This window comes from Thermobia domestica, chromosome 11, assembly GCF_964235325.1.
Source record: "Thermobia domestica chromosome 11, izTheDome1.hap1.1, whole genome shotgun sequence".
NCBI lineage: Eukaryota > Metazoa > Arthropoda > Insecta > Zygentoma > Lepismatidae > Thermobia > Thermobia domestica.
Genome location: NC_137464.1, coordinates 230182170 through 230197536, shown reverse-complemented (window position 1 = coordinate 230197536; position 15367 = coordinate 230182170). Strand labels below are relative to the sequence as shown.

The 15367-nt window shown below is 34.7% G+C and overlaps 1 protein-coding gene across 1 annotated transcript in view; it reads right to left on the bottom strand.

The window, feature by feature from the left end:
- Positions 1-3739: 3739 nt before the first annotated feature.
- The window catches only part of LOC145665485 (glycine receptor subunit alpha-2-like), a 229088-nt gene continuing 217460 nt past the window's right edge, over positions 3740-15367 (bottom strand). The window contains exon 9 of the mRNA XM_081732794.1: positions 3740-6518. Coding sequence (XP_081588920.1) covers positions 6312-6518 — 207 coding nt within the window. The 3' untranslated portion in view covers positions 3740-6311. The remainder of the gene's footprint in view (positions 6519-15367) is intronic.

Genomic DNA, 15367 nt, shown 5'->3' with positions numbered 1-15367 from the left:
ATCTTTGTTTTTTTTTTTGTTATTTTGAGTATTTTAGGGATTATTACAATAAAAAACTATATTTAATGGTAGAACTTTTTATTACAAAATGCTTATATTGTTGTGAATATATGTGTAGCGTTTTTCGCCAACAAATCAAAATATTAGAAAATGGTAGACTGGTAATAGTCTTTTATCCGCATAATGTCGTTTAATTAACCAATCCTAATTCTTTCCCCAAGGAGATCGCACCCATAATTTTAGATCACTGGTGATTGACAAGGAGAAAGTACTGCGGAAGATGCAGTTAAAAGAGGATTTAAAGAAATAACAACGACCTCCCTTTCCGAGATCCAGGACGCTTTGTGCATTTGAAGTTCACCAGTGTTAACGATGCAGAGCTCTGTTCCTCGTCGACCACAGATACGAAGTGGTTGTACACGTGAAAGAGCAGGGACATCTCGTTTGTAAACAAGCTTTCGAGCATCTTCTTTGGACTTCGGACTTCAGTTTACCACTTTACAAATTCTTTTTTTCCTAAATCAGTGAGAGAATGCGAATAAACTCGATTTCTTCAGAAATATTCAAATCCAAAAATAATAATAAAAAAGTAGTACGAAATTAATATGCGACGGATTAGGTTTTCAATATCTTCAGGTCCGCAAATCGTGCAATGTTCCGTCGCGGAAAATATTTCACGAAAAAAAAAAGTTTCTTCTGTTTCACATGCGAAACTTCTTCGAAGAAAAGAGTGGGTAATGATTCGAATCAGAAGTTTTAAATAATATTTTTAGAAACAGCGATACAAGTGGGAACGCGAAGGAATTTTAAAGCGGTGGTTACGATCACTAACAACTAACTCCAGAAAAGCGTGTGACGTATATGCAATGTTGCGATAGCAGCAAAACGGAAAAATGAAATGAAATCTTTAAGTTTAACGTGCCACGATTATGCCGGTTAGGCTAAAGGAGACGGTGATAATGAGAAATGAGTGAAAATGGTGGAATGAAGAAAGTGGAAGAAAACGGGAGAACCCCAAGAAAACCCACGAGCACGGTGTTTGTCCACCACAAAGTCCACACTGCACAAGCTAGGATTGAACCAGGGAACCCAGGCACCGGAGGTGAACGCTCTGCCACTGAGCCACCGCGCCCCCAGCAAAACTGAGTTTATTGTATTGCAATACACACAGGGTTCTTCACTAGTCATGCTGGTGTCTAGTGCGTCTTCGAATAACTTCTGTATGATCCAATTCAATAGGCTATAGTTCGCAACTTTCCGAAATAATGTAATTATTTATTTATCTATCTATATATACAGGGTGAACGGTAACTACGTGGGCTAACTTGGACGGGTGATAGTACATTTTTAAAAAAGCAAAAAAGTCCTAGTGAACGTGGGGGAAATTCCGTCCCGTTTAGGAATGACAGAGTGTTGAAAGCATGGGAAAATGAACTTCAGAGGCCAGCAGCTTAAAAACAATACATCGTGGAGAGTGCGGTTAAAAACGTCACTTAGAAAGTCATACCTACTCTATTGCAAAATGCATATTTGAAAACGCAGCTATGTGTGCGCACGGGATTAACAACGTGTGATACCTATTTCCTTTAAAGCATCTCCGGGAATCCCTCCATTCCTTTGGGGAATCCCGTGCGCACGCATAGCTGCGTTTCCAAACATGCATTTTTCAACATAGTAGGTATGACTTTCTAAGTGACGTTTTTAACCGCACTCTCTATGATGCATTGTTTTTAAGCTGTTGGCCTCTGAAGTTTATGTTCTCACGCTTTCGACACTCTGTCACTCCTAAACGGGACGGAATTTCCCCCATGTTCACTACGATTTTTTTTTTTTTTTTTTGCTTCTTGTTAGATGTACTATCACGAGCCCAAATTTTTGTCCACGTAGTTACCGTTCACCCTGTATATATCAGCCACCCGACTGATTTCGATTAAATTTTCAATGTACATTAGGTCCGGGCCTGAAATGGTTTTTATAGCTACACTTTGAAGGTGCACTTTGAAGAGAAGGGGAAGATATACAAAAATGATCGAAAATGTAACCAATATTAATGTCGAATCATAGTTTTCGGAGTGGCTGATATGAACAGTGCCACTTCCGATGCCGTTTAAATCCAAATTCAGTCCCCATTAGTACTCCTAAGGGGGATGGTGACATGTAAAAATAATTGAAAATTGCCGATTAATTGAAATCCACAGTGAAAGACATTTTTCACCAAATTTTCCATCTGATATAAATATGTTTTTTTTAAATACTAGTTACAGCATATAAAAAATGTAATGTAGGCCTACTTACAAATCAGTTTAGTACCATTGTTTTATGGTACTATTTACAGTACCTTCGTGAAATGTTTATCTACGTTTGTCAAATATAAATCGCAGTAAATTGTGCAATCTGCTGTAAAAACAATCCAACCATACTGTTTTCCGATTGGTATAAGGAGGAGATACCATGCTATTTTTCGATTGGTATGGTAAAATAGTATTTTTCCATACTATTTTACCGTAAATTATTAATTATATGTAAACTTTGTTATTTTTAAGTAACTGAAGCGAGGTAATCTTACAATGATGTTTTAAAAGCTGGTTACTGGGGGGGAATCATTTGGGGGGGCCTGGCCCCGATGAGCCCCCGTGGCTACACCCCTGACTAGAATCCAGGATATTTCAGTTGATCGCATTAAAACATTTTTTCAGCGACAAAGAGAAAAGAAATGAGAAACTAATAAGGTACCCACCTCTAGCACACGCTAGAAATGATATCACTTTCACTTCTTGTTAAGTTATCATAGACTGTAGAATTAAATTTTCGCTACAACTAAGCACTAACCAACAATTTGAAAACTAAGCATTTTTCTTGTCTTACTTTATAGGAAGAATAACATCTGGAATCATCTACAATTTAAATACACCAACGTTCATTGCTCAGCTTACTCTCTTCACTGCATTACGTGCAAATGAACTTATTTTTAAACAAATGAGACTTTTAATTGCGAAATGCAAAGTCATTATAAATTATGAGAACACTGAATTTATCCTTTATCACTTACACCTAGGCTTTAGTGCTGTAAAACTAAAAAATGAATTTTGTTTTGGTTACGAACGATTAATATAGATTCTCCACGGAGAGGCCCAATTTATACAAAAAGACAAAAATATAATACCTTACAACTTTCAACCGGATGCAGTACACGTTCAAAAGGAATGTTTTAACCTCCTATTCTGACTAGCTAATTTTGGGATAAGCGGATTTTTCTTATACGAAGTCCAGAAATTAAAATCTACAATTAATCAAGTACAAACTCAACGAATATTTAAACTCTCAGATACAGGAAATTAAAGGCAGCAACTTCCAGTTAACACCTTTGTGACAAATTTTTACCATAACCAAAGAAAAATTATTTACGCAGATACAACGACAACTGCCGAGCGTTTCCTCGTAAGATTACTAAATTATCAAATTTTAGAACATTATTTTGATGTCATAATTCAAAGTCTACTGAAAACGAAGTCAACATATTCTCATTAAATTGGCTTTGGCTCGTATAATTATCCAAATAATCCGAACCTACGAGCTTTTCTTATTGAAAAAGGTTTAGTTTTATTTATCAACTTTCTCGATCATATTTGATAAGATATGATTCAACTAACGCTCTTTTAGATATAATTATTCAGACCCAGTGACACATGACAAAAATTTCCATCTTCCATATACATATTTAACAACGATTAACAACGAATTTCTCACTAAGACGGCATACTAAAAAATCAAATCACCAGACCTTGCTATCTGGACTACCTATGGTATTTATGAATTGGATCTGTCACTTTACGAAAAACACCAAATATTTGAAATTGGCAAAATCCAGGTTTAGGCACATTCGTTCTCAATACATAAACTGTCTTTATGATGTAATCTTGAAAAATTCAACCTCCAGTTGCCATATTAAATTTTCTCTATCCAAATTGGATTAATTTTATTTGTATACTCCTACCGGAGTATTGTTAACTACACGGAAACCAGTTAGGCTCTCGACATTATGGCAGTAGACTCTTTGAAGTCTTCGTTAACATACTTCTTTTATGAGCAATTATAATTTGTCAAAAAAGACACTTTAAATCTGCCAACCAAACGCACCACTAACTTTACAATAGAGCAGGGAACTCTGCCTAACTTGAATGCAGAACACGAGTTTTCTCCTAACCAAACAAGACAGACTTTAAAATTAAACTGGGACAGAGTTTCAACCAGCGGTCCGTATTTTAGGAGGCGTTTGAAATTGCTCCGAATCCAAGTTAAAGCTTTGTTATGTGTCGAAACATCGAACTCATTTGTGAGATTATGACGAAAACGATTAATGTTCTTAACTAAACTAATAAATTCTGTCTTAAATGCTTCGATGTTTGTTTTATAGGCTTTGTTTACACTCATATGAAAAGTTCTGCTTTTATTGTCTTTGTATACACGCATATGAAAAGTTTTTTATTGCCTTTGTATACAGTCACATGAAAAGTTCTGCTTTCCTTGCCTTTGTACACATTCATATGAACAGTTCTTTTTTATTGCCTAGGTACACACCCATCTGAAAACTTATTTGTTATTACCTTTGTATACACTTATACGAAAAGTTCTGCTTTTATTGCCTTTCTACACATTCATATGAACAGTTCTTTTTTATTGCCTTTATATACACTCATACGAAAAGTTCTGCTTTTATTGTCTTTGTACACATTCATATGAAAAGTTCTTTTTTCTTACCTTTGTACACATCCATGTGAAGAGTTCTTTTTTATTACTTTTGTATACACTCATGCGAAAAGTTTTGCTTTTATTGCTTTGTACACGTTCATATGAACAATTCTTTTTTTATATTATCTTTGTACACACCCATATGAAAACTTCTGCTTTTATTACTTTTGAACACATTCAAATGAAGAGTTCTTTGTTTATTACCTTTGTGCACATCCATATGAAAAGTTCTGTTTTTATAGCCTTTGTACACACTCATATGAACAGTTCTTTTTTATTACCTTTGTACACATCCATATGAAAAGTTCTGCTTTTATTGCCTTTGTACACACCCATATGAAAGGTTCTGTGCACGCCTGTTTTGCAAGCATTGACCACACAGTTGAACAACAATAAACATAGAATTTTAATTAACATAGCTAAATTCAATAGGCTTTGACCTATAAAATCGTCTATTACTCCGAGTAAGCCCAGTTTGAGTGAGGAAGACTTGTGAGTTCATTCTAGTTACAGTAACTGTGGTTGAACATGGATATCTAAAAGATTCGATTCCACATTCACACACGTTTAATTTAATAAAAGAGCTAATAAAATCCATGAGGTCCTAAAAGAAATGGTTCTCTCACGTATGAACACAATGTGAGAATGAAGGATTGTACAGCGAATCTGCTTGCTATGTTTCAACGGAGTGGTTCACAATGACCAACAAACAAACATACAGCGGATGACAGTTGGCATTACTATTACAGCACCAGCGATACAACTACGCTAGTTATCGCCCGGGGAAGACCTCGCCTTAACGACTCCCTGACCAGCCAAATCTAAACGGTTCCCCAAATATTTACCCAATTTTGCGCCCTTTCAATCCGGCGCTCGGGGCATAAGCCCCGTTTGACCCACCCAGTTACGTCACTATACAACACTCCAAACAAAATCCAGAACTGCGTGGGATGATTTAAAAATACTCCAAGACAAGTTGTTCTTTGTTAAGTTTTCGAATCTCCAAAGTGACTTTTTTCTACATTTTTTATCAACTACGAAGGACCATTGGCTGTTGATTGCATGCCAGAAGGTCGGACCATGAATGGGATGTGTTATGCTGCTTTTGTGTTGAACACTTTCTTCAAATAACTGAAAATAAGACGTCCAAAGATAGGAACCTCAAGAGTACTACATTTGATCACAGAACATGTTAAATGATCTGTAATAAATATATTGCACCATGTGACTTCTAGTTGTGTCCTCAGGTAAAGTTTGTCATCACTGAAAAGCTTTTGCAGAGAATCATAAATTGACCTTGATCAAACCATAAATTTAGGCCTACTGACAATATTTCAGTTGGAGTACCGTGGTACCTTTGACAAGTGATTGTAGCGGCTCGAAAAATATATGAAGTATGATGGAAAATACTTTGAAGAATTGTAAACGTAAATATTTTAGTACAGTTCTTTATGTGGATTTTGAAAGACCACTTTCAAAACTTTCTGAATAGCCCTCGTAAAAGTTAGAATGCAGCTTACTATTATATTTCACACGGATAGTGTTCTGTCTCCGTTATTATCTTAATTACATATAGTAGTGTCATCGTTGTCTTCTTTACGTCCAATGTATGTTATCCAATACAATATGTTGAAGGTTACAAATCCAATTGGAAATATTATGAGAGAAATGTTGTCTGGACTCCAAGAGAGATTTTCGAAACGACGTCTGATTCCAATGGACCAATTATTATTACAGATACGAGCAGATTTTGCGGTAATACACGAAACCTGAAAAATAATTAATAATACCTTTAAGAATATGTTGAAAATTTGTCAATTTTATTCAGACTTGTAATTAATCGGTTAAAACAATTAACGATTAAATTTATCCGTTAAAAATGTGTTAATTTTAAATTTAATCATTTATATTTTTAGAATTTAATTTTTAATTGATAATCGTCAAAAAATTGTAACGATTAAAACATTAATCGCTACACAGCAAAAATGAAGTGTTAAAACAACTCATAATGACTAATACTTTAGTGTTACTTGCTTGTTATTTCAACACCAAGGACATCGACTACAATATATAGTTTTATAAGCCTGTGCATTGTCTGACAACACTTACATGGGTAGCTGTTCTACCATCTGTTGTTCTTATCTCTTATTCTTATATCCTAACACATAAGAACAACAGATGGCAGAAGTGCTACTCATGTATTGTAGTCAGACAATGCACAGGCTTATAAAACTATTTTTGTGAGCGATTACGGAAAACATAGCACATTTTTGCTGTGTATTTTTTCTAAACCATGTCAAATGCAAGAAAAATTGTTGCTTGTTCAAAATATCCATGGGTTGATTCCGCTCCAGCCGTGGATTAATGCAAGACCCTTTTCCTAGAATTGCCTGACTTGCCTTGTGATCTGGGACGCTTACACATGTACTTTGTAGCTACGAAGTCATTATTATTGAAGGTTATAATACGTACTTGGTATTTGGTATGAGTAACATAATACACAATTATCATTCTAAAAATTGTATTTCTCTTAGAACTATCGGATTAACAAAAATATATATTTAAAAATTATATAATTTTATTGATATGCTTTGCTCAATTTTACGACATTCTATTTTTATTTATTAACTATCATTTTTGTTAACAAGAATAACTTCGTAATAATTTATTTATTTGCTATCCCCCGAATTTTATCCATTGAGTTTTACATGAACTTTCGACCAATATCTTTATTATCTTTTTCCTATAAAATTTTCGGAAATTTAATAGCAAATAGATTAACATGCTTTTTGGAAAATTCACAAACTTTTTCATTTCATATAACTGGATTTAGAAAAAAAATCAACATATGATGCATTAAAGCTATCAATACGGTACTTGATATTTACAAAGCCTTCATTGCAAGAGGAGCCCTTTTGGTTACATCATTTGATATAAAAGGTGCGTATGATAACACTGGGTAACAAATTTTGACCAACTTTGTGTTTATCTGATTTCATTTCTTTTTTAAATATCGTTGGGTCATACTAATAACGTGCATAACATCAGTTTCTCCGAAATGTCAAAAATCGCCTTAAAATTCGTCTTTAACCCTTAGAAATCGGGTAATTTGTCGAATTTTTCCTCCATTTTTCGTTAGAGTGGAATAACTAAGAAACCATTTGCCCTAACGCAACCGGTTATGCCTTGCTTTTTAAGCAAAGGAACATGCTTTTAAACTGTGTAAGTTTATTTGCAACATTACATGCGAAAGAAAATTCTAGTGGAAAAAATGTTTAAACTTCAAATTCCTGGAAAGATGATTAGAATTATACGTAACACTTTAATTAACAGGCAAGTGTTTATAAAAGTTGCTATCGATAGCGGAACGCTTATCGAAGCAAGAAAATTAAAACGTTTATTTCATTAGTTTTCCCAACCAATTCTAGTGAAAAGGACACGAGTTGGTAACAGTGAAACCAGTCTTATCGTCAATTTCGATTTAAAGACGCCAAAATTAACTTTGTCTTTATATGTGTGAGTGCATAGAACAATAACTCTTAGTTCGAGAAGTTGCTGAGAGACTTTTTCTACTTCAATTCCCACGAGAACGAAATGCAGCAAGTCATCCTAGTTACCTAAGTGATATCCAAACTAATTTTTGATTGGATAATTTTTGGTCACTGACCAATAGTGGACAATGTTATAATGGGTGAGTGATTACTAATCACGTGACCCACGGTGACCAGAAGAAGTACAAATCACTCGGGCGAAGCGATTGGGGCGACGAACACTGAAACCTCCACAACGGAGAGGTTGTGTAGAGAGTAGCCCGATAAACGAATAATGGACGATTAAGTTAAGTGGTTTAGTCGAATGGCAGGTTAATACAAACATTGTTTTGGTGGTTTTGAATTTAAGTCATTTGTGATTATACAAAGAGGAAAGTATCTCTTGGTCATCAGGCAGAAGACACTTTTCAGTGGTCTTAGAGTGCAGAGAATTTTTGTTGGGAGGATACCAAAAAGTCAGGGGACCATTTCATCTTACTTCTCGACAGGACACGTTGTTCTATGAAATTTTACCTGGATGCAGCCGTAAGTAAAGTGTCAATTTTGTTCTGACACAGCGGGAGGAATATTCAGTGAATTATCTCTCGCGAGAGCTACGTTTCTTCAATTGTGCTAAAAATCTAAGATTAATTAAATAGCCAACCCTCCTGATACGAATTTGTTAAAAGAAAAGAAAAGTTAAAAAGTAAGATTCATTACAAAGTTTATTTTCGACACAAGCCACTTGCACCGAAAATTAAGTTTACATATTTTGTTTTAATCGATTCTTAAGTAAAGAAAAGAAAAAAAGATTTAGTTAGAACAACAGACTATTTCATATTTTCACGACCGTATAAGTAGTTCCTGTTGTAAAATGTCAATGTATTTCTTATCGTGTTCTGATGTGCATGTGAGATTACTTAACTAAAGCAGTTAGAGAAATATGTAATCTAGATAATTTTTAGATTGAAATATGATCATTTAAATGTATATGTTACCAGCGTAATCATTTAACATTGAATTTGACAATCTTTCATACCACGAGGACGTAGGTTGTGGTACGTGCTTCTAATAATTTACAGGAGCAGTGAGCTATCCCTCGCATCAAGTTCAAAAGGTAAAAAGAGGACTTATAGTGTTAATTATCGCACACAGATAGTTCGAACACGACCGACCACATTGCGTACCAACTCTCACTTAAATTCTCCCAAGTTTAAGTGACAGTTGGCAAAGCATGTTATGTATCCTGGTTGAGGGAGATGATTGGGGATATACACGTTAATGCATATTGGTTATTGAGTGCAAGGATGAATAGAAGCGACCTACCACATCAGCGATAACAAAGTGAAGAATACATAGCCTACACCAAGAATTACATCTTTAGGCTTGTTACAAGGAAGTAAACTAAGCCCGATTTTATTTAACAAAAAAATTTATATTGCTGATTTAATAAATTCAACATGGGAAAATAGTAGCATTACTTGTTTTGCTGATGATCTCCTAATAAGTTCTTATACAACTCTCATTGAACGTTTAATACCATGCATGGAGAAAAACCTATATATCATCAATACATCGATGAATAATAATGGTTTAGAACTAAACTGGAATAAAACAAAATTTATTCTCTTTTCCAGGAAAAGGAATTTACAAAATATCAATCGCAATATCATGATAATAAATTAAACTCTGAAAATCTATAAAATACCTAGGAGTAATATTAGATCGTAAATTAAATTGGAAAGCACAAATACAATTTCTTACTCAAAAAAATATAAAATACATAAATTTAGTTAAATGTCTATCTTCTAAAAGATGGGGAATTAATCCGTTTACTTGAGTTGAGTTGATTTTAGTTTAGCGTCCCTTCAGCAGCGAGGCTATATGAGACGTGGACCTACTGATTAACGTGGAATCCGAACCACATGAGCTCCCGCCGGGAATCGAACCCGGGTCTCCCACGCCAAAGGCGCGTACGCTAACCGCTTAGCCACGGAGGAGCTCTCCGTTTACTTGACTACCAATACTGCACCAAGGATACATATCGAAAATATCATATGGTAGTATATTCTATAACAATCTGGTTTATATTACAACTGCTTAGAAAAATCAATATATAACTTATCTCAAATATTTTTTTCTTAACCCTTCCTTCTGGCCAAAATTGGCTTCATTAAAGGAATCAGACTACACACCTTTACCAATACTATTTTCTAAATTGGCATCTAAATTTATAATAAAAACGTTCGGCAAATCTCAATCTCCAATTCTTTTCAAACTTCAACAGATAGAACTGCTACTCAAGAAAAAGTACGCTCCTTACACCCGTAACTATCCTTAGATAGTTCAGGCACACCTCAATTTTAAAATGTTAAATACAGTGATACATAAAGTTCCATCGCTTCCATGTTTTGTCTGGAACTATGAGGTTAATATGATACAAATAGAAGTGAAGAAACCTACTTATATACCAGTAACAAATGAAGATCTCAAGCAAAAAATTAATCAACATTTATGGAAGGACTTTAAACAGCAATTTGATGAAGATGCCACATTTATTTATACAGACGCTTCAAAATTTAATAAGATCAACGTAGGAGCAGCAGTATATATTCCGTCTAGAATAACAACGCTTCAATACAAACTACCTATAAAAACCACAATATTTGAAGGAGAAGCATTTGTCATCCGACAGGCACTATTATATATCAAAAAATATAAAATCACTAAATCTGTTATATGTTCAGATTCATTAAGTGTGTTAACAGCGTTAAATTCTACACACTGAAACAACTCTACAACGTGGACTCTTTTAAATATTAAATATCTTTATCTAACCATGACGAAGAATAATTACAAAATATTTTTCACTTTTATTAAGGCTCATGTCAATATTGAAACAAATAGTAATATTATAGACAATGCTGCGAAAACCTCATGTATTGAAGGAAAACTAACGAATATCAAATTATCATCAAGGAATTATTATAATTGTATTAAAGAATTTCATAAGGAAGAGTTAATCAACTGGTATAATAAGCAACAACCACTACCTGGAAAATTTTATTGGACAATTTCTACTTCTCTTCAAGATCAAATGAAAAAAAAATATTAAAACCTGGACTCGTCGAGAAATCATAATTTATTACCGACATTTTTGGAACAGCGTTAACACCTATAACATTATTTAAAAACGGAAAAAACCCACCTACGACTGTTGGTGTGACAAAGGAATAGGAACACTCAATCACATTATTTTTGAATGTGAATTGCTTCAATCTCTTCACTTACAGTTATTAACACAATTACATAATCATCTTAGATATGGACAGTTTTCTTACAAATATATATTGGCAACTAACAACTGGCCTCCAATTAAAACTTTAATACTTTTCTTCATAAAATCTGGCATAAATTTATATTTAAAAAAAAAATCTATTGAATAATTTTCTCAACTGGACATATGAAATACAGCGAAGTAATATGCAAAATCAAGAATACCAAAAACAGTTTTTTATTCATCTTTTTATTAAGCTGGATACAGGTAATTTTGATAAAGTTTGCACTCATAGTGAAAATCGACTACCAGAAACATTACTAAAGGATGGAACATATTACTTCCTTGGAACTTTATATAATCTGTTACTAACTATATTCACTATTTGGAAAAAATAATAATACTTCCCCTTTTGCATTTCTAGCACATACTGGTGGATACCTGGTGCGCCTATTGAACACTATTAATAGTGCAAAAGACAAGACAAGACAAGTTTTAACATGAATTTCATAACTCAATATCATTTTTATTAGCCTACATAATGGTAATAACCTTTACTATTTCTAACATTATACATGGTTTTTCAAAAGTCCCTTGACATAGGTTAACGCTGTTATTATCATAGCTACAACAAAGCGTAAGAAGGGAAACTGTCTCCATATATGACGTTTTCAATCTCAAGTAAAGGATTTTTTTTTAAATCGGACAAGCCGTTTGGGCTGTACACTCTTTATGCGCCCAATGTTAAATGAAAATGAAAAGTTCCCATTTACCCGGATCCACAGCGTAAGTGAATGAAGTTACTGTCTGTTATGCTAACGTGTCGATGACTAGCCCCCATTTCAAACATGCCCCCATTTACCATACTCTTACAAAATCTATCCACTTCCCGGTAAATGTCAAGGTTGCATTTTCATTTAACATTGGGTGCATTAAGAGTGTGCAGTAGGAATATGACTTTTTAACTTTTCACAAAATTTTAATTTTCCTGATGTATTTAATGAACTTTTGCCTATATGTTAGTCCTCTGGTGTTATTTTCGTTAGGGGTTGGAAAAACGTCCGCACCTAATCTATTGTCATATGGGAGGTAAATGAAAAAGAAACAATATATGATAAGAATTTTTGATTCGCAAAACACGATAATGAAAAGAAAGCTTTGAGTTTTACGTCCCACGCTTATGCCGGTTAGGCTAAAGGAGACCTTGATGATGAGTAATGAATGAAATGGTGGAATTAAGAAAGTGGGAGGAAACGGGAGAACCCCGAGAAAACCCACGCACACGTTGTTTGTCCACCACAAAGTTCACTTGGCGGAGGCTGGGATCGAACCCTGGAACCAAAGTACCAGAGGTGAACGCTCTACCACTGAGCCACCGCGGCCCTATGATAATGAAAAGAAGTCTGGCATCTAGGTAAGGTTTAATAGACATTTGTATAATATAAATTGTGGTAATGTAATCTATTTATCGTATATTCACAATCAAAATGTACAGATCTTTGTCTGTACATCAATTTATCAGGCAGGCAGGAACTCAAATATTCCTATGTAAATAGCACATTGTGCTTTATTGTAAGTTATACGTAAGCAACATAGATACAAGTTATTTTTTAAATTTAAATTTATACTGTGCACATTAAACACTTTTGCAAATCACTTTTATTGTGTTGTGAGCCTAGTAGGTGATTTGCCGGTGATGTTTATTGTGTTGTGCTTGGCCGGTGATAAAACTTTAATATTCTTTGCTTTTATATGTATTTGCAACAGTGCTTCCCTCAATTGTCTTTCTAATTGCGATCTCTTCTATTTTTAGATTAAAAATGTCAATCAAAACCAAAACATCAAAATCAGCAGTTGAATCAGCTGAAAAAAGTAGACATAGAATGTAACGACATGTAGAAAACGCCTTCCATGCATACCAGAAATGATAACGGATATGAGTGAAATGTGTAAAATGCCTACTAACGCAGACATAGTTGGTAGATATTTGAGGTTGTACGATGAACTGAAAGGGCAGTCGGACAGAATAAAGTAGATCTCTCAAGAACTGTGTAGACTTTGGAAAAAGTTGAACTTTCCTTTCCTTTCTATGCAGCAAATTTCAGCAATAGTTGACAAGCTGACATAGTTGTTCGTAAAATATAGAAAAAGGAGAAATGAGATATTTGAAAAATCTCTCACTAGTGTCTTCGATATTACAAAAGTAAAAGTCAACTGGCTTTACAGCGAAGACAGAGAATTGTATAGAAAACAACTTGAATCTGGAGGTCGAGTCGGATACGCTACAGAGAAAGTTGTCTCTATATCAAAGATCCATCCTTCAAAAAGGCGAAGTAGACCAATTGGTCAGTATACAAGCCAACTGCAACATGTGAGTATCAGTGATACTGAAGAAGGTAATATCTGCAGTGACTCTGAATTTTCAGAAGAGCCTCCCCTATGAAACGTAAGTATCAATCAACAAAATCTGCACCCAAACTCGTGTCAAAACTGTCTCTGTCTACAAGAAAAGCAGCGAAAGTTCTTCAGAAGTTGGCTGAGGAAGAAATAAATGTACCCATAACTTCACAATCGGGAATTTGGCATCGAGTGATCAAGGAAGCTGAAAAAATGAAGAACCGGCTGAAAGAAATTATCGGTGAAGAGGAATTCTGCTTGAATTTTGATGGAAAGAAAATAGGAAGTAAAGATTATTAAGTAGTCTGTCTGCAGAATTGTGCAAGAAGTCTTCGCCTTGGAGTTTTGGTTTGTGAAAGCGGATCCGCCGAGGACATCTATATCTTACTGCAGGCCTTGTTGGATGAGTATAATGCATAAAGAAGTATTAAAATGATTATTCCTGACACCACAGCAGTGAAATAGGACACAAAAGTGGTGTTCTTGTTAGACTCCAGAGACGTTTTAAACAAATGGGTCTTGATGAGCCTCAGTTTATAGGATGTCAGCACTATATTCTTGACCTAGTTCTGTGACATTGGATGTTTTCAGTGTTCCCAACAAAATCATTGTCACCCAGCTTCAACTATCAATTCATTGAAAATGTTTTGGCTGGGTATGAGGACTTACAAGAAAACTATTCTCGCATAGGAAAGGTACCGCTACGTGAAAACTCAGGATAGAGAAATGATTTCCGATTTGTATTTGTACTTTGTGAAGGATATAATTTCTACCGGAAGGAGAACAAGTGGCCTCAGTTGAACCGGCAGAAGTTACCTTCCCTCAACAATACGAGGTGGAATTCACGTGCAATCTATGCACTGGTTGCCTTTTTTCTACTTCCAACATGGAGAGATCAGTTACAACGTACTTCCGACTTCCTCGCAACTACATGGGCAAAGGTATGGTTTTCAAATCAGCACTATACAGAGGACACATGCAATGAACTGCATGCTGCTATCTTCAACCTAAAGTGTCCTAAAGCGTACTAAAGCTTTAAAGTGTTTTTCCGCTCACTGGGTAAAGCAATGTTCAATACTGGATGTGCCTCGCTCAAATATGGTGGCCAAGCGAGCTGTGAAAGTAATGTAGGAGCTTCACAACACTTGCAAAAGTAACAAATATCTCAACAGCAAGTTAATTAACAGTAATTCACAAATTTAAAACCCTTTTGCTAATGTACTGTATAGAATATTCAGTGCCAAATGCAGACTGTGTAAGTAGATGAATTTTCTTTTAATGCTAAAAACATCAATATAGATGCGGTAGCTTTTTTTTAACAATTAAACAAAATCAAAGACATTTTTGAGGCTTGCAGCCAATGTTCATTGTTTGCCACCCCAAGCTTTTCAATTTGCAAAAGTCATATATCTAG